The sequence below is a fragment of the Morone saxatilis genome, unplaced genomic scaffold (genome assembly GCF_004916995.1).
Source record: "Morone saxatilis isolate NCDOM2014 unplaced genomic scaffold, NCSU_SB_2.0 Contig21, whole genome shotgun sequence".
In the NCBI taxonomy this organism is placed as follows: Eukaryota; Metazoa; Chordata; class Actinopteri; family Moronidae; genus Morone; species Morone saxatilis.
Window position 1 is genome coordinate 19938974 of NW_023339774.1, and position 23737 is coordinate 19962710.

Sequence of the window (23737 nt, forward strand, 5' to 3'; positions counted from 1 at the left end):
GGTGAATTTTTATATAATTCACCTGTTTAAATTATATTAAGGCTTAAAGTTATGCATAATTAAGGGAATGGCCACTTTGAGTGGTGGGTAGGTGCCGGCACAGGTGGCTGTTTTCAGTATCCGGGCTTCATTCAGCCCGCCTCTACCAATGCTCCATTTCTTTGACCATTTTTAGATTAGCCGGAAGCTGCCGGAGACAGGACTGCCAAGATGGTGGCGGCTAGAGCCAAGCTTCACAACGGCTCTTCAGAAACCTCTGGGTTACATCACAGAGACTATGGCTTTTGGCCTTAACTGATCACGCACCCGAAGGCCGCAGGTCAGCGCCACCACGTGAGCTACCAGGGTGCCCCGACTATGTCCATTCCAAGTATACAGTCTATGTTATGAACCAGAGAAAGCAGTCGGATGAAGCAGTGGAGACGGCACTGAGGAAAGCTAACTTTGTGTTGTCTGTGTTATCACTGCTACTAGATGTCATCTCTCACTGGGACTGTTCGTGTGAGGAAGCTGAGCGCAAAACAGAGTGTTAGAAGCAGAGGCCATTTGTGAGATTAGGTCTCTAATGCAAATATTTACTATCATACAATTTAAAAAATATGACCTATTAAATGGCACAAGAATGACACCTAATACAAGGTAAAATGTAAAAAAAAAAATTTGTTGTAAAAAATAATAATTTAAAAATTGGTTTGGCGCTACATTTACTATAACTGTGTAAACATATTCTCCCATGTTCATAATAACATGCAGGTGACAATTTGTACAGTATGTCCTCTTAGTCTCACAGAGGTTATTGTAGATATGCATATGAAGAGCCTCTAATCCAGTTACAGAAGATTTTCCTCACCCAGTGACTCACCGCACCTTTACATCTTGCTGACAGTGCATCACACATACTTATGCAATGATGAATGCGTACGTCCAAATATTCTGTAGGCTATATGTACACATTTTTGTGCAAAAGATTTCATTTTGATACAAAGAAATGCGTCCTTCAATTGTTTGTCAATTACATTTAATTTTTCACTCACACACAATTGCTCATTTTCTCTTTTTACAGCCCCCCCCCCCACTTTCTAAATTTCTAGGTCACTTGCTCTCAGGTCTCCAGTGCGTCCCATGCTGAGTAAATAGGATTAAGACAGTATAAACACTTCTAATGACATACAAGGTTGCCAGATTTAGCTGGCTACATCTTAATGGGCTTCTTGGGCTGCAAAGCACAAACAGACATCTAAAAAAACATCTTTTGAATTAACTTGACTAAAGCTGGGAAATAGTTGAGATTATGATGGCCCTTAATTGAGAGGGAAAGACAAACAAAACTGACCCTAAACCTGCTGTAAGTCTGGAGTGCTTAGACAAATACTGCTAACTAAACAACACAATGAAATGGAAACCGTGGTCTACAGCCAAACGTCTGGGTGGGAAAAAGATGTGGAATAATGTGTGGTTTAAAGTGCTCAGAGGAAAATGTTCTAAGCAAGGATACAGTATCAGATCGGTGCTATCCTGAAAGGACCTCTGTGGCCTTGGGTTGTCAGATGGATAATGGTGTCTCAGTGAAAATGCTCTACATGCCTCGTGACATCATTTCATTTAAAATGTCATCAAATACTAAACTTCTGTTCCTGCTTTGCATCTGTTCCATTCTGTAATGTGTGGTGAAAATGCATTAAAAAAATGGGACACCCTGATAATACCATTCAGTTTGACACTGCACAACTCAGCTTGAGGAGATGACTCTCCATGGTTTTCGAGAATGGGATCTGCCGCTGCCATGTCTAAGGATTCCCAATCCCAACAAGCAGGAGTGAATTCCATTTGGCTTTGGCGGGCACATGCCAACGGCTCACTCACCTTATGCACACACGATGAAAGAGAGCAGCGAGCTAAAGCTAGTCTCTGTGCAGCTTTGCCTGGGGTATAAATAGCCTTGGCGCCTGGCTGCTAGCCCTCCCAGGCCTTAGCGGGGGATCCTGGTGCTTAGCCGTAGCTTAGCATAGAATGACGTTATTGGCCTGGAACCCAGCTGAGAGCAGCGACACACCTGCTTCAGAGTAAATGTGCACGCTGCTAAAGAGAGCTGGAAGCCTGTGAGGCTACATGCCCCGCTCAAGTATTTAAATCTGACACTTTAGCCTGCAGTTCATTTGAAATATTTATGTAAAACTGACTGCCAGCAGGGTCTGCAATCTGGGTGCCCGAGTCCAGTCTGGACTCAATCATTCATTTCTCTACCAGGCTTGATTGGGCCAAGCTGTGCTGTAGCGTTAGGACTGCTGATGGACTGATATTTGTTCAAGCTCCACAACAGAAAAACTAACTCACTGTAATCTTCAAAAGCAGGGCTTATGAGTCTAAAGACTTTTGTAAATTAAATTTTGTAGCAGCATTTTTTCCTCCTATTAGGCTTGTAAGCTTTGAGCCTGCAAATCAACATTTTGTGCAGATTTGTGAGTAAGTGGTTTAAGATTTCAAAGTGTTACTAATGTGCAGGCGCTATTCATTTTGTCCTGGAAGAGTGCAGTCAAAGAAAGGGTGGTCCAGGTTGTTTTTTTTGCCTCAGGTACCCGAAAGAGTCAATGATCAAAGACCTAGATTTTTATTACCACTCTTGAGGGTCAAAGCTCTTGCGTTCACAACCTCTCCTGCTCTCAGGAGGCCTCCAGATTTTATTAGAGTGTAGTTAAACAGCTCATCATTTATCATTACCATAAGAAAACTAAAAGAGATGTGTAACACTTGAGATTATCTCGACTCACCTGATTATTGTTGTCAATATGAGGTCTCTTAATGGCTACAAAATGTCGAATCTTCCTGTTGGCAGTGAGATAAGAGTCTGTCAGTCATTTCTCACTTCCTGAAAATGAACTGTGATCACTTTGGGTAGATTAAACTTTGCTTACCCTCCTTGGCCAATGACAGGTGTTATCTTCACATGTTGCTGTATACTGTCGCCTGACTTCTTCCTGGCATAGTAAATACCCTGCCATTCCTTCAGAGACAACAGAACCGTCAGGCATTGATACAGTATCATCTCATTTTAGGTACGCGGATGGTTGGAAGAGAGACTCACTTTTCCTTTTTTGATGCAGGTATTGATGGTGTCCAGCAGGTCAGCTCTGTTCTTGTCGCTCTTAGGGAGCTCAGTCAGTTCCTTCCCGATCAGCTCCCCCTTGTGGTAGCCCATCATCCGCTCAAATGCTGGGTTCACATACTGCGAAAAAACCGAGGAGGATGACGTTAAGTCTAGTTATATTCGATCCTAATAACAAGTATTGCCTGTGTAACCAAGACATGATATAACTGGTTCTTCTGAGCTATAGAGCTATTTAAAAAACATATCTACAGTATGAGCCCCATCGCTGCACTGGGTGCTTTTTCTTCATTCAGTTACATCAAAGCGCATAATAGACCTGTCCATTCTCTAGACTCGAGGATACCATGTCACTGTCACATTTAGCCTCACCTGGATGTGAAAAGTACAAATGTGTATGATGGTGTCACGGTGGACCGGCGTGCGTATTACACAAGTTGGTGCGATACCGGGTTGCTTCATTACAGTGATGATGTAGTTTATTTGACCATTATCTGCAGTCGAAAATAGTTCCTCAATTTACTCTTGTTTGAGACACATTTTCTCATAGCCACAGTGCCCAGCTGCTGTAGAATAAAAAAATACAACTATATATTTGGGACCAGTCTTTGGTACTTTCATGGGATTTGTTTACAGTAACAAAAATATATCCATGTATATCTTTAAAGCAGGGAATATCTAACTGCCGACGCGGGGGCCATTTCCGTTCCTCTACCCCCCCCTCCCAGTGGCCCACGGCAGGATGTCAAAATACAATATAATCATTTTTTAAATATTTTTTTCAAGTTGTTTCATATAATTTTAAATACCCTTTATATACAAATCAAATAAAAAAAATTCTATTTATAAATTTCTTTTGGGTTCGGCGCAAAATTATAGCAAAGGTCAAATGTGCAAATGAAATCAAAGGGTTGATAAACATAATGAAACATACTTCCATTTATAGCATCAAGTATGATGCTATTAATGGAAGTATTTCCAGAATATTGTGCTTTCTTGTACTACTTTTACCATACCAGCAGTGGCCCAAAGCCAATTTTAGTTTGAGACCCTGCTTTGAAGGAAAGGTTTGAGAATCTGCTCATCGACTCTGTATGTATGCATGTGCTTGTATGTATGTGTGTATTATCCCTACCTGTATTATGTGGTCCTCGCTGGTGATCTCCACAGCCTCTTGACAGTGCTCCAGAGCAGTGAAGACAGAGTTACAAGCCCTGTGGATGAATAACACCAACTCAAGATTAGAAACACCACCAAGTGTCTGTGCATGCATGTATGATTGCACGGTATGTGCGTCATGAGGTGTTTTTCCTCTGCTGTACCTGAGTTTGAACTGGCAGCGCACCTCCCCATGTTCAATCTGTATGAGCTCATTGTAGCAGGCTGACACACTGCTGTTCTCCACAAACCTCTGGAGGCCAAACAAGGTTAAGTGGTGTTTGAAGGAGAAGGGAGAGAGACGAGTGGAAAATTGAATGAGTCAGGATTTACTCAGTAGCGACTTGTTTTCCAGCCTCCTACGTCATTTTCACACCATCAAACACCGCTGACAATAAGTGCCTCTTTCAAAACTGGCAACATGCTGCTATTTTAGTGTCTCGAGTCTCTTAGCGGGCCAATAAAAAGCATCTATCAGAAACAAGGATAACACATTCAGTCCATTATAAACACAGTCACAAGCTAAGGCAAGTTGTTGGACGTACTCTGCTAAATCCAGCACAGAGGAGAGGAAGAACAGATGGCTCGTCCTGGTCAGCTGGTCTATACAGTGACAGAAAAGAATCATTACCATCTGCAACCACAATCATTTTTCAGAAACATGCTTGGCGTGATCCACACCTATACAGAAAACGATGTACTTTAAAAAGGCCCTAAAAACATTTTGTCCCAGCTTTTTACTATGATGGGAATCTACATTACCACAGCATTTTCTGCCAAAGTTAAAGCAGTTTTGGTTATTTTCACATGACAGATTTCTATTATTGTTACTTCATGTTCTTCCCACTGGTTTGAAGTGGGTGGGGCACAGTTGGAAAAAGCTGATGTCACGTACTTCCATTCACCAATCAAATAATTATCATCAAATCAAGGCTGATCGCATATAAAACATTACATGCAGCCTACAACAGCTCACATTGTACACTTATTATAATGTACAGTTCCACAGCACTGATTCCATCAGTTCCGAGCCATGTCATACCCATCAGAGTTTCTCTTTTTTAACAGAAGTAATGTTTCCGACTAATTCCAGTCATTTCTTCTTTGCTGTACTCCTGATTTAACGTCAATAAAACACATTAAATGCCTACCTAGGGGAAGGCTACAAGGCTTTTAATGTGAAAATTCCAGAGGCAGAGTTTAATTCATGATTAGTGAAAGGCCTGACATGACTCTTGTCATGCTGATAGAATTAGTGCTGTGGAAACGGACATTACACTGAATTGATCAAGACCAAGGGTAAAAATATTTTTTAAGTTCTCATCAACTCAAAATCAAAATAAAAGATAATTGTTGTTAGTGTTACAGATAGAAGATCTGAAGCCTAGTTTTCAAGGACTTTAGGCCTAACCACACACAATAACTTGCAGGAAAACATCAAGAAAAATTGTGAAAATGTGGGAAAAACCCCAAGATCAGAAAGAACCGAGCAAAAAACTCATTTATACCATGGCAATAACTCAGTTAAACAACATAGGGTAGCAATGGGGAGCCTGGGGAAATACATGGACAGTATACTTATACTACTTAATTATTTATTTTTATTTTTATGACAGATGTTGGTACACAGTTAATGACAGGCACTTTAAAAGCCCAGCTGGATGATGACATTTATGATGGCGGAAGATTAGGATCTCAGACTATTGTTCTGTTTATCTAATGTATTTTTAATGTGTCTGCATGTTTATGCTGTAGCACAAATAGCCTCTTGCAGGACATCAAAGTTTTCTAAGTCAAACCCCCAGAGGATCTTAAAATCTACAAAAGATAAAATAAAAAACTTACTTTTGTGGCACAACAGCTAGAATAACTGTGTTTTCAGAGGGCTTTGTGGCGCGGATCAACCTGGAAATAAAACAAATCAAACAGATTAAAAAATCAGCAGGAGTGTCAACAGGAGTTCATTCCATTCACACTTTGAGCTCATGAGAAGTGGCTTGGACTCAGGTACAGGATAAACATGTGGGCAGAGTGAGGATGATGTCATCGCCACAAAAGAAGGGCAGAACATTTCTGTGCTTTACACAGAAACACCAAACACAACATCTGCTTCAGAGGTTCGGCCACAAAGCCACACCGCTGGCAGGATGCACGGGAAAGTGGGCCGGGGGTGGAGGAGGAAAGAAGGCAGTGATGGAGGATGAAAGGAGGAACAGAGGGAACAGATGATGGCAGAGATCCTCATGGGGGATAAAGATGGGAGGGGGGGGAGAAAAATGGTGTTGAGGAAAGGAGTGAAAGAGCGATGGACAAACAGGGACCAGCTGCCAAACTGTGGTAATCAGGAGACAGGAGAGACAAATGGATCTGTTCCTTTACTTGGGGAAATAATGAAGCACTTATAATAAATCACTCCACAAAATATATGGTGGTGGTTTTTAGTGTATCCAAGAACTCTGGATGGGCTAGCACTGTATCTAACAATAACTTTCAGCCCGAACGTCTGCAGAAATCACAACAGAAATAAACACAGAAGTAGTCTTTGCTTTCAAAAAAAGAGAGGAATATGCACTATTTCACCAGCAAAAAGGTCTTTACAGACATCCTTGTACTGATGCCTAGAAGGTCTTCACACACAAAAACCATGGGACACATATTAAACACTTTGAGCCAGGGGAATCCCCATTCAAAACCCCTAAACACAAGTCCTTTGTTCATAGATGTGAAAAAGCAGCAACAAGAACATCCCGTTTTTATTAGCTATTTGGATTAATCAGAGATGGGTTATTTAAATGTCATTATATTAATATTTGTTAGTGAGTTCAACACTTTTGTGCAAATACAGAAGAAACACTTCCTGAATAAATCTTGAGATTGCCTGCGCACGCCAAAAAGTAACAGGGGACAAACTGAGCACAGACCTGTATTGCCAGTATGAACTTAGCTAACACCTGGCAAGAACAAGCAGTGAATGAGGTTATTCTACAATCAAAGAGGCTTCTGAAAAGTGGCCAGGGGTTTTTGCTGTGGAAAAATGGACAAGAAACAAAGAAAAAAGCTTCTGAATGTGTATTACTCTTGGCTCCCCTGGGCCACTATCAAGCTTTCATGTCAACAAACAGACTCACAATTTGTAGTTCAGACCCTCTCAAGAGCCACTCTGTTTCAATAGTCTCTTATGAATTGTGACATCCAGTATCCCCTGATGCTTCTTTTTAGAGCAAAACAATGAATTAAGCAACTGTAAGAACACAAACTAACAGACTTGAGTAACTCAAGAGTGCAGCTTCAGGTTGGAGATGCCTGTGGTGCCTCCATGGAACACCAGATGGCACCAACAAGCCCTCCACTACAGTGATCTACAGTGTCCCAAAGCTACAGTGTTTTAAACAGACTGAACTCTGGACATTCCTGTATATTACTGATTTTAGGTATAAACGTCAGGTATTATTTTTGATTGAAGTGAAGGATTAAATGTTCGGATCCTTCTGGACGATAAAGCCCTTTCAGTCTCTTCATTTACATGCATGCTGGTCTGAAAACAGCAACAGAAGCCAGGTTGAAGAAGAAATAACTGTGCTTGGATACCAATCATGTCTGTACAGTAAATATGAAGCAAAAGTCAGCAGTTGGTTATCTTAGATTAGCACAAAGACTGGACATGGGGAAAGGGCTTGTCTGGCTCTCCTTCTACCTCTAAAGCTCACAAACTGACATCTTCTTTGTTTTAGTCTGTGCAAAAACTGATGATAAAAATGACAACTTGTGATTTTATGGGAACTTATGTGACCAACTATTTCTTGATCAGACGTCTGTTGATCATTGAGCTTTAGAGGTGCAGGAATTTGTCACCTTCAGACAGAGCCAAGCTAGCTGTGTCCCCTTATTTCCAGTCTTTGTGCTAAGCTAACTATTTACCATGTTTAACATACAGACTTAAACATACATTATGTAATTTCTGCCACTGTCTCTCGCATCAAAACAACAACAAAAGAGGTAGTTAGTTTGATGACGTTGTGAAGTAGCGTGGGATTATGGGAGTTGTTTGGGAACACAACTCAGCAAAATATATAAAATGTTTAGCATTTTTAGACATTTTAATGCAGAAATGATAATTATTAAATCTTTAAAGTTTTAGAAAGAAAGCCAAAAATAGTATTTCTCAAAATGTCTAACTATTCCTTTAAGCCACCATGAAGGTTGTCAGTCAAACAAACAGTGACAGCAGACACAGAGGCTCACCGGCATACAGCTTCAGGCTCAAAGTAGCGCGAGTGGCGTCCATCAATGACTATAATCTCATGGTGCTTGTCCAGGAAACACTCAACGGCTGACTCGGGCGTCCGTGCGATGTTACACCTGAACCCAGCGCGGTCGCAGGCCCACCAGAAGGCATCGCTCTGGCTGTCCTCCTTGGCGAACACCAGCAAGACCTGAGGAGACAGGAAGGAATGGTAGCATGGGTGAGACAGTGCTGCTACTACAGTGATAATTACAGAAATACCTGTGTTAGTAGGCCTACACTACATTCACTACCCAGACAGAACATTCTCCAGATCAGCAGACATCCAAGAACCAGACTTCAGTCACAGCTTTCACTTCTGACACCGAGGTTTCTGATATTTATGGGCCTGAATAATACCGATAACTGCCAGACCCCTTTCTTTATAACTTAGAAAATGTACATTAAAACTGCTCGGATATATTTAACCCTTTAGCATCCACGTCACCTTTCCATGGTGGACTATTTCTGATTATTACACCCTTACAATGAGGATTTATTACACTAAAGGGCTGCCAGATAGCTTTGGGGAGAGAGTAGTGCCTTTTGGGGCTTTTTTATCTGCAGTATTTTTACAACAACGATGGAAAATACCAGTACTTTTTATAGTACTAGCAGTCTGTGAAAGTTCTGCATGGTGCTAGTTGCAAAATCTTCATTTTGTATGACTTTTGTTGATTTTTACGAGCTTATCAGATGTATCAAAGGTTATGAATTTGACATTCACAAACTAACTCACTGACAGATAAATAAATAAACAAATAATGTTTGAGAAAATCCAATACAGAGAAAAATAAATGCTGGTGAAGAATAGATATCACCCTAGCTAAGTGGTTATCAGTGACAGCAACAACCTGCTGAAACGCCATATTAAACACTACAACTGGGTGACTCCCCCCTCACAAGATAGATACATTTCAAAAAGGACAAAGGGAAAAAAGAAAACTAAAACAAACTAAATGTTTTAATATTTAATTCCTTCATGAGGAACTGTTGACAATAAAATATTGTTATTAGACTGAGCTCAGGGAGGTAAGTGACTCAACATAAGTAGTCACACCGTCTCTTATGGAACATCTCAAGATGCGTTCAATGTTTCTAATTATAGAAAAGACATAAAATCCTCTCGCCATGAGGAGGCAGAGGGAGGATTTGCCCTTCTTGGAGTTTGCATCATATGTGGATTTCCTCCCACAGTCTCATGACATGCACAGCTCAGGGGATTTGAAGACTATGAACTGTCTATAACTGTGAGCGTGTTCACCCATCTGCTTGTAGGGTGCCTCTCTGCCTTTTTTGCTCATTGCATGCTGGGAGGAGTCTCCAGCCACCTACATAATAAAAAAATATTTAAAAAATTCAGATAAAACACTAAACAGACCATGTAAATGTCACAATGTCTTCTCCCAGTGAATTATTCCTTAAACATTAACTGAGCAGGACAGTTCCACACCAACAGACACGAAGCCTCTGACTCGTGTTTTTGATCCCACACTGTGTTTTGACCACAAACACACCAGCCACCTTTGGTACAGTGGTGAGGAAATACAGCACGCATACAGTAAAGACACACATGCTCGCACACCCACACACACACACGCACAAGCAGCTGGTGTGCAGCCAGAACCAACAGTACTCAGCTCTGCCTCGCAGCAGCATCACCTCCTGACTCCCTCTAAGGACAACAAAGGATAGAGTGACAGAGGGAGTGCATGAAGGTGCAGCAGGCAGAGAGAGAGGGAAAACAGAATGAGTGAGTGGGTGAAGGAGAGCCCTAAAGTCATGACTCCCCACACTTCCTGTATAGTTTTGAAACCAGAAGGAGACCAGTTCATAGTGTGACATGTATCTTATGCAGCCTTTCCCAACTGGAGACAGGACGGAAAGAAAGTATGGAAAAGAACAGGTGAGAACGGCATGAGAAGACGATGTAAAAGAAGAAGAAGGGAGAAAATGAGCTAGTATTGGTGAGTGCCTGTGAAAGGTCCACAGTCTTTGATCCCGTGCTGGCTTGTGTAACCATGGCACTGCTTTGTGTAACCATGGTGCTAACATGTGAAATTCCACACACACAGTACCCAGTCGACCCCGGGACGACGCCGACCGCACAGATCTCTGACCTGCCACCCAAATATGTCACCAACGATGAGCCTGGCAGGAGGCGCCGTTGGTCTTAAAACCCCATCTGATGTACACACACAGTCAAACACATTTAAACACATGGCCGCACTTCATCACGCCACCATCATATCTATCTTACACACACACTTCCTTGAATGTAACTCACTGTTATGGTACACAAATTAATGTATGTTTATACAATTACCCGGTTACAGCGTCTTTAAAGTAAATACATCATTTAAATTTGAAGATACATGTATTTAGCCTTACAAACAGTGTCACTTATTGGCCTGGTCCTGGTTTGTATAATACCGTACAGTTAGTGTTCAGTTAGCACAGAGACTTATCCCCAACTACTGCTACTGCCAAGAGCTGACTCACATTTTCAGAGTTCAGAGGTTAATCCGCCATGTTTGCACAACCAGGCCAGATGCCATCTAACGTTGGGAGATTCCCAAACACAGAGGGGTGTCATTGGGCTAACTAGCTTTGAGCACACTATCTGTGTGGGAGTGTAACAGAGTCTGAGAATGAAGAAGGGCCGTTGAGATCCCGTGTCAGGAAGTTTTTATGCCCAGTTTTTGATGTGACACACCTATCAATGGGACTGCTGTGCAAGAACTAAAATATGAACTGAATTGTACATAATTTGTCTTATTTACTGCACAATTGGTACATTTTATGTGCCTAATGCTCAAGGTCCACTTACTAGCTTTTTCTTGAGTAGTGCTGAAATGATCCGGAAGGATAATTGGTTAATCAATTAGTTTACTACAGAAATTGAATCAGCAGCCAGTACATTTTTAATGCCAAAAACAAACCCAAATACTTTTGAGTTTATTAGATAAGACAAGCAAATGGAATTTGTTTACTTGAACTGAAGTATGTGATAGGAATTTTTCACTATTTTTCAACATTTTATAGAAATCCATTAGATAATCGCCAGATTAACTGATAATGAAAATAATCGTTACTTGTAGCACTCTTTGAAACCTCCATATAAGATAGTAAGTGGACCTTGAGTTAAAATTATTTCTTTAAGTCAAGAATGGACTTTCAGTTTCAAATGTTTTATAAAAAGGCCACATGAGTAAAATGTTTTGCAGCACACAAACTGTACAGAATACAAAGCACTTTAAATATATATCAAGCTGATAACCCTTGAACACCCACCCCCCTTTGTGGGTAGACCACCGAAATGAAAACAAATGGACCATTTGTTGTAAACCCTTATGATGTCGGACATAAAGTGTTCAAGAATTTATTACATAGTTGGACTGTCAGAATGCTTTGAAGGAGCTGAAGCCGTGCAGCTGGATGATTTTTATGTCAGTGTTTTTTAAAAAAATGACCACAATAACCCAAAAGATGAGACTCTAGGCTGCCTCTACCGGCTGTTTTTTTTTATGATCAGTAAAAAAAGAAAAATATACAGAATCCAGAGTCCAAGTTGACATGTCCAGTTGTTTGTTTTGTTCAATCAACAGTCTAAAACCCAAAGATATGCAGGAGTTATGTCATACAACAATAAGAAAACCAGCCAGGAACCAGTGAATTTGTAGCATTTTAAAAATTACTTTAAACTATTATGACTATTAAATATAAAATGTTTTGCCAATACATTTTCTGTTAATCTACTAACTGACCTAACAATAGTTTCAACTATAATTACATGTTCACATTCATGTAAGGTACTGGCAGTCAGTGAAAGGTCTGCATAGTGCTTTCATACTGCAGTAACAACACTGGGTACTAAAAGGTTAAAAGTAGCAGAATGACAAAACTATTGAATTCTTCAAAAGGATATACTGCAGCTACACGTATGGGACATGTGTGTTACTTTACATGCATTTATCGGTGTAATGAGTGAAACACATGAATCATAAGATAAGCCGAAGGAGGAGGTATCTGGAGAGGTTGAAACTCTCCAGGGCTGAGAGGCAGTAACAGTAAATGTCAAGGAAAACTCACTATATATAACTCTCTCCTGCAGAGCATTTTATCTCTCTCTTTTCATCTCTCCATTCTGGTGGAAGGAGTGAAGTAGGAGAGGGGCCGGTCAGGTCATGGATCCAGCAGAAGGCTGGAGGTACAACTTTAGTGGGGCTGCTTTGGGAGAGCAGTTTAAGGGTTTTATGGGGCATGAGACGAGGTCTTAGAAGGCTTTTTAATAAAGCCCCTGGTCCCTCCACCTGCCTGCACGCCGCCACAGATTCCTGGTGTGATGTTTTTTGGCATGGTGAATAAGGAGGAGGAGGAGGAAGAGGAGGGCGGCAAAGGGATAGAGCAGGATAGTGTAGCTCGGCATGAACATGAGTGGCATGCCAGGCCTCTCACATCACTGCACTGGAACTGAGCTGAACTCAGAAAACCCTGGAGATCGGTCAAACCAGCGCAGCTTAGACCGGAGCAAATTAAATCAAAGCAATAAACAAGCACCTAATAAAGCAGCTGATACTCGAGGTAGGAACTGCCAGAACAGAGGAATGCTTTGTGGTACCTGCATTACAACCAGCTGGTTACCTCCAGGAACTCTTCTTTCTTTGTTACACAAGGATAAATCTGACTAGCACATGGCCTAATCCGCAACCAGAGGATGAGCACAGACAATCCTTGAGTCAACTCTACCTAACCCTGCAATATTCCCAAAGTTCTTGTCGGAGAAGACGAGATCCCAGCTGGACTGACACCACAGAGTACAGACAAGGTGTCTGCAGGCAGTCTGAGGTATACAAAAATAGGTCATACAGTGTAATATGGCTTTTAGGATTGATTGATTCCATGTTACAAGATGAAGCGGAAGATCCAAATCAAGCCATAATTTGTATTTTTACATTTTAAATCAACACAAAACAAGCTACCGAGATGTTCTTTAAAGCATAAGTACAATTTTTCAGAGGGAATTTTGTCTTACTAACTCTGCTGCTGAATAGATTTTTGCAAAGAACACGCGCTGTAGATTTAGTCAGCAATCACTTACGTTGGAATCACATCATGAAGGGATCTCTTATTGTCCAGTATAAACGAGAAGAAGGGTTACCATAAAACCTCTTTCAATGGTCATATAAGCACCTGACAAATACAATTGTGAACCAATCCTTTAAAATAGTATTATTAGCTCATGTAAACAATACTAGAGAGGAGGTGGAAAATATTTTGGTTAGCAAAACCATTTCCAGCACACTTCAAGCCAAGTTTCGTCTAAAAAGCAGTTGATTTGGCTGTTTTTCCCAGAAGAAAGATCATATTTGCAGAAAATCCCAGTGAATTCTGAAAATAGAGTGCAAACTAACTAGTGATCGCTTCCTAGTTTAAATGGCAAAGTGCATGTAAACAAGTACTATTTAAACAGTTGGAGATTTGAAAGTAGGAGAGTTGCATTGATACAGTTTTTAAATCTATTTTTCATTCAGATGGTATCATTCCTTTAACTGTGTATTGAGTGCCACATTTCTATCGAACCGAAGAACACAAAGCACACACAGTAACATGCAACAGATTAGAAATAAACTATCATTTTGCAAGAAATAACAAATTATTATCATTCATGTAGAGCTGAAACAATTAATCCCATTAGTCAATTAACCACTTAGTTGATTGACAGAAAGATAATCTGCAAAATCATTTTGATAATCAATTAATTGTTTTTGACATTTTTCATGCAGTAAAATAGTGAAACAATGCCAAATATTCTCTGATTCCAAACTCTTAAATGAGAGGATTTGCTGCTTTTCTTAAATAACATATCATTGTAAGTCTAATGTTTTTGGACTTTTGGCCGAAACAAAACAACACATCTGAAGACATCACCTTTAGTTCTGCAAAGCTGTGATTGTTATTTGACGGAAACTCAACCTTGCCGTTATTGTTAAATAGTTATTGTACAGACAACAAAAAGAGAATAAGTACTTAAATATAATAAATTCTAATCAGCTTTTTGCAAAACAACAACAACAACAACAAGATTCCTCTTTTACTCTTACCTGAATTGGCTCTTGAGTCAGTCTCATAGGTCCTACACATTCTTCTGTAGCTGAAACCTGCAAACAACAGATAAGATAGTATGAATCACTGTCACACACAGAGCATAGAAAAACATACACGCAATGCAAACAAAACATTGAACACTTCTTACCATTTTACCATTGATGTCCAGAAGCATATTGGCATATTGCTTTTCTCTTACACGACCTGTCTGACCCTGTTGCTCTTGACTGACTTTAATCTTCTTTCTTACCTCCCTCTTACAGCTATAATAGTCCAGAGAGCAATAAGACAAGTATTTCCTCTTACAAGTCTGGAGTAAACAAGAAATGGCTTCCCAAAACAACAAATATCTGGATTCTTTGCTACGGATTTCCTGATGGCTTCTCCTACACTGCAAACATGGACATTTACATGCAGTATTAGCAGCCCAGAGTGGACCTGTCCACTTTAGAAGGTATTAGCAGCCAGCCACAGATTGAACTCACAGGTTTACTTGCATAATCCTACTGTAGGAGCATCACATTGTGTGTTGTGTGTGTGTGTACGTGTGCAGGCTTCTTAACCCCATGCGTCATTCTGGTGTGAATAAGCAAGTCAGCTACATGTGCATCCTCTGAGCAGATGCATGCACACACATGCTACACCACACTTCAAGCACACAATGAATCAGCGTTGCACCATATCATACATTATCATACTCAGTAGACACAACATTAGCTCAGCGTGTCATGCCTGGGAATCAACCATCAGGTATCCAGTTATTTTTGAGCAAATTCTGTGTTGGTGAGTCATTTTTCCTCATTGCAAGGTCTTTGTTAGAATATGTGGTTTTTATTCATAAACACACACACTCATGACCCACAGGGGAATGTTCCAGATTAAGGTTTCTTTCCAGATGAAGAAAAATATCTATGAGGTATCCACAAAAACAGAGAGGAGAGATAAAGAAAGAGGGAGGAGGGGGATTTTGGTTAATTCTACCAGAGGCACGAGCTCTAAAATAATGCATGCCACGCACAAACTCCACTCAGTCATTCAGAAGCCGCTGTATGACTAAAGTAGTGAGGTAGACAAGTGGTGGTGACTCAACCACACATCAGTATTATTTGTCAGTGGTAATTAGGCTTAAAGGTGGACATACTTGAAGCCACATCTAGTCTCAACTAGCCACTACAAACCACTAACGTCATCAAGAGCTTTTGGGTACCACGCTTGAAGAAATAGCCTAATTTTGGGTAACATGCATCTATGTTGCTTCAGGCATCAACAAACTAATACAGAATAACATTTAACACTATTAACAATAATAGGAATTTGTATTTTCTGAGAAAATACAGTAATATGCAAAACACAAACTGCACTGCACTCACCATGACAGACATATACAGTATAGTTTAGTTTGGCAGTGATGGTGATTTAGGTCCTTTTTAATGTACAGTAGTGTTCTTGTTATTTTGTCTACATCTTGTGTGTGTAGTCATGGAAATACAATGTAATTTTAAAGGAATGAATATCTGTTCCAGCATAAAAAACTGCCAGTAACCACTGATAATATAATAACATAACCTTTTAGATAACATCTTCAGAAGCATTACTCACCGACTTCCAGAGCACAAATATCTAGAGTGTTGTCTAAAACTGCCATACATGTTCTACACAGAAATTCTGTATATATCTATCTTTTCACATTTGTATGCAGAACAGGTCTGGTGGGGCTTCACATCGACAATTATGCTGCCTCTGGCTTGGATGATTGTGAGTGACGACTCATTTGAATAACATTTTTTTTAACATTAGCACACATTTTACAGATGCAGTTAACATAGTAATGGTATAAAAATAATAATGATGATAAAACAATCATTCTGCAATGTTTCACATTGTTTTTTTTTAGCCAGAGATGCACAGCATAGATAATAATAGATTTATCTGTATTCTTTGAGAGTTTCTTGAATTTAGTCTCTGTGTGTCTGTTAGCCACTGGTAGCAAGTAAGATATATCTACATGTATAAAATGCTCTTTTTATTGAGAGGTCAGGCCTAGTTACACCATGTAAAAGAAAATTTAAGAGATCCCCTCTAGACATGTATTAAACAAACGGCTTGGATCAACAATGTGTGTCTGATATGTTTCCTCAACAAATAAAGTATACTTTCTACATTAAAATCCTTTACTCCTTCCACCTCATGTAAAATGTGTGTAAAAAAATCTTTAAATATGCAAATTTTTATTTCTATTATTTCCGGCTGGACACAAGATGTCTCCTACTTTCTCAGTGTATGTGCACTGATGGATCCCACTGTACAAGTTGCATACTGGACCAGGTCTGACCTCCAAACTATTTGTGACGTCACAAATCATGCTTGTAGGCCCCGCCCCTTAAAATCAATTTCCACTTTCAGCAGATGAATNNTTCTAGTGTCAAACTCTGCACATGCATCATTCTGCACAATGACGCTCGACATCCAACTGTAGGAACACGAAGAAGAACTTTAAATACACCCACCACCAAAACCCTCCAGATATCCATGAGGACCTGTCGGTGTATGTCACGTCTTTTACATGTCAACACAAACATCTATTGTACTCACTGATACTATGACTATTTATGGAACCAACCACACAACCAGCAGGAGCTCACCCTTCTCAATGGAAATAAAAATGAGGACAAAGGATCAGTTGCAATATCAACATCCCCAGCCACCTTTACTGCTACATGACCATAACCATAAAACCAAAGGTGAATACTGATTCTTTGTTAATACATTTTCTTTTGTGGTTTTAGTCTACACCCTTAAAACATTTATAAAGCTCTTAGAGCCCCCTCTGTAAGATTACAAAAGATTCATTTAAATTTGAGCCAGACCACCACGGTAGTTGTATGTCTAAAATAGCTCACTATATCGTTTTATTGCTTATCCACCTCATTGAGTGCCCTTGCAGTATGCTGTGTGACTGAAATTTACGATTGGCATTAATGAAGTACTCTATATTCTCATGGTTTTTGGTTCAGAATTACTGCTAATAAAAAAAAGATATCAACTTATCTCAAAATCATGTCTTTGCTGTACTTTATATTCTCACCACGAAAATACCAAAGGTCTTTCTCTGTGGTTGAGCGCTACTTTCTGCTCTTTTTTTTTCCTCTTCACTCGCGTTTTTCCTCCGACTGTCTACAGACTTTGACATTTAATTTCTATCTCTCTGAATATCTGAATATTTCTGTCCTCTCTCCTGTCTTTCCTCATCTGCCTCTTAGTTGTCTGAATCCCGGTGAATCAAGTGTACTAGCAAGCGTCCAGCCTTTCTCATCCACATCCATCCATCCATTCATCTTGCTTCTACCATTCATTTTTACTCTGGGGCTCTGTGTACTCTATCCTAAATCTCCCTTCACCTTCCCCTTCCTGTATTTCCATGAGGGCTTTGTCACCTACTTTGAGACTAGATGGTGTCCTGTGACAACTTCACCCAACACTTCCTCCATCACCTTCTACCTCCACGGACTGATCTCTCTCCAAATTGTTCCCTCCACATTTGATTACTGACTGTTCCCGTTTCTACCGCCTTCCTTCCTGTTCTGTTTCACATCTGGTTGTGTCGGTTTCAAGTAAAACAGAATTACTCATTTTCTCATGGAGCCAACCCTCGACCCTTCTGATATCTTTGTAGTCTGTGTTTCTTGTCATCACGGAAGCACTCAACAATGATTCAGTCCCCCCAGTCTTTTTAGCTCACCAGTCTTTTGCCTTGGATGCAGAACCACCAGATGCTCCTTGTCCTGCTAACTTGGTGGATGTCTTGGTTCAGCACTCCCTTGGGTCATCTCTTACTTGATTGACCTCATTTCTTTGCTCCGTTAGACCTCAGCAACAACGCTGACAACAACTTGAAAGTGATTCCTGCTCAGACGTCCAAGAATATCTTTGTACTCCGAGACAAACAACTGACATGTGAGGTCCACAAGACTGTGACAGCGCAACAAAGTACCTTAGATAGACGCACAGTATCCTTCTTCAGCACATTCAATTCCATACAGCGTCTCCTGTTTAGGGATATACTCTCTACACCTGATAGAGGCCACAAAACTGTAATATGCTCAATATGCCTTATATGCTCTGCACCTAGTACAGCACAAAATGTTTAAAATGAACCAATTCTAAATTTATGATGACAGTCGGTAGAGAAACTGCCCCCCAAACACAAACCTGTAAAGATTTCCTGATCTGGAACGGCAATCGGCAGGAAGTCTTTTTGCAATGCATACTGAAAGTGTTACGTAACTAAACTGAAACTTCAACCGTAGTCTCTATGATAAAGCCTGGTAATATGCTGTACATTGCAGTCAAAGTCTGGTATATGTTGTACAAGGAGTTCTTCTATGGCAAACTACAGCTGCCTTAATTAATCGATTAGTCAATCGACAGAAAATTGACAACTACTTTGATAACTGCTGAATCGTTGGAGTCAGTTTTTTTTAAAGATGCCAAAAATTTGACAGTTGCAGCCTCTCAGCTAGGAGAATTTGCCGTTTGTTTTACAGATAAAGGCCAGTGAACCAAACTGAAGCTCAAGAATGGATCAATACTGACCTCAAACGTTAATCAAACCTGGAACCTATAATTTTTATGTTGCTTTACTGTTTATTTTGCAGGATAGCCTGTTGAACTTGGTGTTAGCACATTTCACGCCTAATGTAGCTAACTGTTAGCATCAGCCCAAATGCTGGGGCAACTGATAATTTAATATTTAGGGACAGTAAAGAGAAATTGTGTGAACATTCAGCCTCATTTGAAGCCAGTTACCAGACTCAGCTGGCTTTGTTGTTACATAAACTGGTAGGCTCATCTGAATTCTCCAGTCTATCTACTCCACAGTCCGCACAGTCCTTGGTGTGCCACAACCACTGCAACGGTTAACCCTGTTGTTAAGTGGACCGAAAATAAACAACCAAACTACAATATTTAACTTCCTGTCATTTTCAGAACACCAGCATGCACCTGTCCCTTTCATCTCAAGCAGTATCTTTGCCTTCCATCTCTTTCTCTGCAACCTCACAGTTTCAAAACTGCTGACTTAGATCTTCAACTATTTGCTAACATTATAAAGCTGCCTTCCTTTTGGAGTCATCTCAGCCAATTCTATTTTCTTTGTTTTCGTGAAGCACTTGTAACGTTGGCTTTGAAAGGTGCTGTATAAATAAACCCTTAATTGCATACTGGGGCCCAGGTTCATCATGCCATTGCGTATACAGTACACACTGTTATGATACAGATTAAACACTGCTTTCATTGTGCAGGCCTGCTCCACCATTTCATTGCACATTTAATAGAGCAGTTTATTCTTGCAATGCAATAAACGTAACAAAGTTACGGTATGTTTAATGTATCCTTTTGAAGGCGTTTTCACTGTATACAATGATGTTGGATTATAAAGATGACAAGTTAGTTTACATTATGGCTGGAGAACAGAAAGGATTGTTTACACTTACAGGCCAATGCCTAATCATTTTGGGTAAGTGACGAAGAGGGGTGTACCTCTCATCTAGACATGACCTTGTGTGTGGCTCTTCCTTTGAAACTCAACAGACTGTTTAGAAATCAGAAATGATACAGTATGACGTTATTGTGGCCTTCAGCGCAGGGCTAAGTCTTTTCATCCTACGCATTATGTCACTTTCTTCCGTATCTGCACCACAGTGAAAAGCTATTTGATTTATTTTGTATATTGCCAGATAAATACCAAGCAGTCAGCCGTCATCGTATTATGTTACTCATCATTGTTAACAGTACACCTCTTTGTTTACGTGAATCGCAGACCTTGCAACAAGGCCTCAACTTATCTGCAGTGCAGGTGGCCTTCTGTAGTGCCTAGATGGACTTGAGGTCAGACTCAGTCTGTACAGTTATCTTCTTTTAGACTTCTTTCCACAGTATAAAGTCACGATAAGCTCACACTGATCAAGTGATATTTTGCCGTGGGTTATCTCTGTCATGTGAGCAGGCTTCCTGGCTGCAACCTTCAAATCTGATGTGATGCTACCAATAATAGCACGCTGTAGAGGCCATTATTGTACATAGCAACAGTAGTTGAATATATATATATATATCTATATATAGTTTTGTTTTATTAGATAATGTGCAGTTATTGCGTTTACATTGTAATCCATCAACAGTGATTGACCCTCTTTGCTCGAAGTTAGTCCCACAGACAAGAGAACCATACATTCAAAATAAATAATTGTTGTGTTTTTATTACCTTAAAATGATTAATGAAATGTTTTTAATCTACAGAGGAAGAGGTTCCTCTTCTACAGGCCACCATGTTGATACAGTAGCCCAGAACGGACAAAGACTGGTGTTTTTGGCAGGTTTTGCACCCACTGTTTCTCCTACACACTCAGAAGGGGAGCGGATTTCAGCTAGTTGCGATCTGCAATTTCACTGCTAGATGCCACTAAATCTTACACACTGGTCCTTGGCTATAGTCTTTAATCCAAAGATGTGCAAATAAAATTGTGAGTCAGTGTGTTTGAGTTGTTGATTTTATTCCTCTTGCCCACTGGCATGGAAAATAAAAAAGTATTGTTGAGAGAGATACTTTAACTCACTTATGACTCCTTTTTGAATGGGCATCCAAGCCAGTCCTGATGAATACAACTGTGCCTAACTCTTTAAATATTTATTTATGCAATTTGATTTTGGGTGTTAGTCCTGGGGTTTGGAATACCCCCAAAATCATGCTCCTAAATGCCACCATCCCTGGTACTGCCCATTCTTATGTACTACATTTCAAAACTACCAAAAAAGAGCATGGAAACATGACGATGTGCATAATAAAAATTCAGACTAGGCTCCAGTAAGATAACATGCATGTAAACACACACCTACAGGAACTTCTTTGCATGTAAACAGTTGTCCCAGTCCAACATTCAAACTATTTTCCACTTCACAGCCTGGATGACATTCCTGCTCTCACACACCCCCTCTTATGTCCAAGCTAAGACTGTCCACACTAAGCATCTGCATCTGAAAGTTTAAAACAACGGGAGTGTACGCTAAAACGCTAAAATAAAAGTAAAACTGGCATGATGGTAAATGCTCCCTGTAGAACAGTTTAACTGTTATTCCTAAGCTACAGTACTGAGATATTTATCTCTTTAAGAAAGTAGTTTTAATAGCTGGTTCTGGTTAAAGAGCCTGTCTACTGGCTCACCAGTTAGAGCATGATACTACTTATTTTATTTTTTTCACTTTGTTTACTTTTGTGACTATTGCAGGTGATTTTGAACCTATAAAACAAAATGAAAACAACAGTTGCTAAAGGAAAAAGGCACTCAAATAAATCTGAAATAACAAACAATAGCACTAAATGGAAATTCAATAAGACATATGATCAGTAATGATAACTTACACACAAAATGCATCCATTTACAACCAATGTGAAGAGACCGCCTACTATTAAACACTAATAGCAGACTCTGAAGCATGCTCCAGCAGAAAAAGGGCTGAGCGAGGCCTGAGCTAGGCCTCTTAGCAGTTCAGGTGTGCCTTGTTATGTTGAGGGGAAGGCCCTGTCCACCTCTGACCAGACAGGATTGTGGATTTTTCGACACTGGCATTTAAAGGGTGCTCATTGCTGGCGTTTAAATAAATAAAAAATAAATAAATAAAAAAAGATGCTCAAAGAGAGGGCTAGAAGCAACAGAAAGTTGTCTTTCTCACATTACAGCTTAACAGTCAACAACTGTGTGTAAGAAGATATATGCCAATGTTTTCCAAAAGCTTTTTCCCTGTCCACACAACAACAGCTACAAATTTAGTCATTTTGGAAAGTTTTTGACATGAACTCCTCCTTTAGTGTGTCCCCCCCAAAAAAACAAAAAAAAACAACAACAAACAAATGGATTACAAAATTACTTTTGTGGTCACCTACCTACTAATTCGATATCCAACAAACCAATCACATCCTTCCATTCATTTTAGTAATTGTGGAGGAAACTAGCTTGGAAGAGGAAACACTTACATTCAGTAGCTAAAACTATTCCCATTACTTTGATTTTAACAAACAAAACTGTATTTTAATTGTCATAAGTCTGAATTTTGGGAGACAGGACACAATTACCAATTTTGTGGGGAGTAGCAGAAAAGTAATATAACTAGTGGTGGAACCAATTACTGTTGGCGGGGAGTAATAAGTAAAGTAATAGTATTTTTGAAATGAGTAATAAATTATTTTTTTATAGTAACAAGCCGAACACTGGTTAAGATCAACAGTATGAATTACTGTATAGTGTGAATGTTTGAGACTTGCTGCTCTGGTCTTTTCTTTGAGACATCAGGAAGGATACATGCTGCACTTAGTGTTGGTACATACAGTAACTGTAATGTATAAACCAAAATTAAAACCTGGAGAGCTGAATGCAACAAGGACTAATAGTTGACTAGTTAATAGACTAAAATCAGAACCCATCTTTACCCTTTAAAATGTATTTTTTTCTCCAGGAATTCATCATGTTAGTATCCATTTACTTCCATTACCGTATTAAAGGACCAGCGTGTAGGAGAAACTATGGTGGCCGTGGAAAGGCCCAATCTACAGCCAGTGTTTGGTTTGTCTGTTCCGGGCTTCTGTAGAAACTGTACTGTAGGCACCATGTAAGACCTGCTCCCTTGTGAACAGTTCATTCTAAAGTAACAAAAACACAATGGTTCTTATTTTTCAGGTGATTATACACTAATGAAAACTTATGAATATTATAATTAGAATATAATTCTATTTGTACCAGAAGATCTTCATAAATGGTACACACTGAACCTTTAAGGTCTGCAAAGTTATTCATCTTGACTGCCTCTCCAACCAGATTTGGATTAATAAATGTTTCTTGTTCTTGATTCTTTGTGTCATCATTCTATTTCTTTTCTCAACAACTTGTTTGCAAAACTAAACAAATAAAGACGCTTTCTGAAAAGCCATCATCAGGTTAGAAGACCTGTATTCATTAGGATTAGTTTTGTACGTTTTTTTCCACAGAAGCACAGAACTCGTATTGCTAACGATCTCTGAACTTTTGAGGTGAAACATG

The 23737-nt window shown here is 39.7% G+C and overlaps 1 protein-coding gene across 1 annotated transcript in view; it reads right to left on the reverse strand.

Annotated features, from left to right (window-relative positions):
- The window catches only part of pde8b (phosphodiesterase 8B), a 48880-nt gene that overhangs the window by 21779 nt on the left and 3364 nt on the right, over positions 1 to 23737 (reverse strand). The window contains exons 2-10 of the mRNA XM_035668564.1: positions 14648 to 14704; positions 8504 to 8694; positions 6107 to 6166; positions 4807 to 4864; positions 4426 to 4514; positions 4239 to 4317; positions 3083 to 3223; positions 2913 to 3001; positions 2769 to 2823 (exon numbers count right to left, since the gene is read on the reverse strand). Coding sequence (XP_035524457.1) covers positions 2769 to 2823; positions 2913 to 3001; positions 3083 to 3223; positions 4239 to 4317; positions 4426 to 4514; positions 4807 to 4864; positions 6107 to 6166; positions 8504 to 8694; positions 14648 to 14704 — 819 coding nt within the window. The remainder of the gene's footprint in view (positions 1 to 2768; positions 2824 to 2912; positions 3002 to 3082; positions 3224 to 4238; positions 4318 to 4425; positions 4515 to 4806; positions 4865 to 6106; positions 6167 to 8503; positions 8695 to 14647; positions 14705 to 23737) is intronic.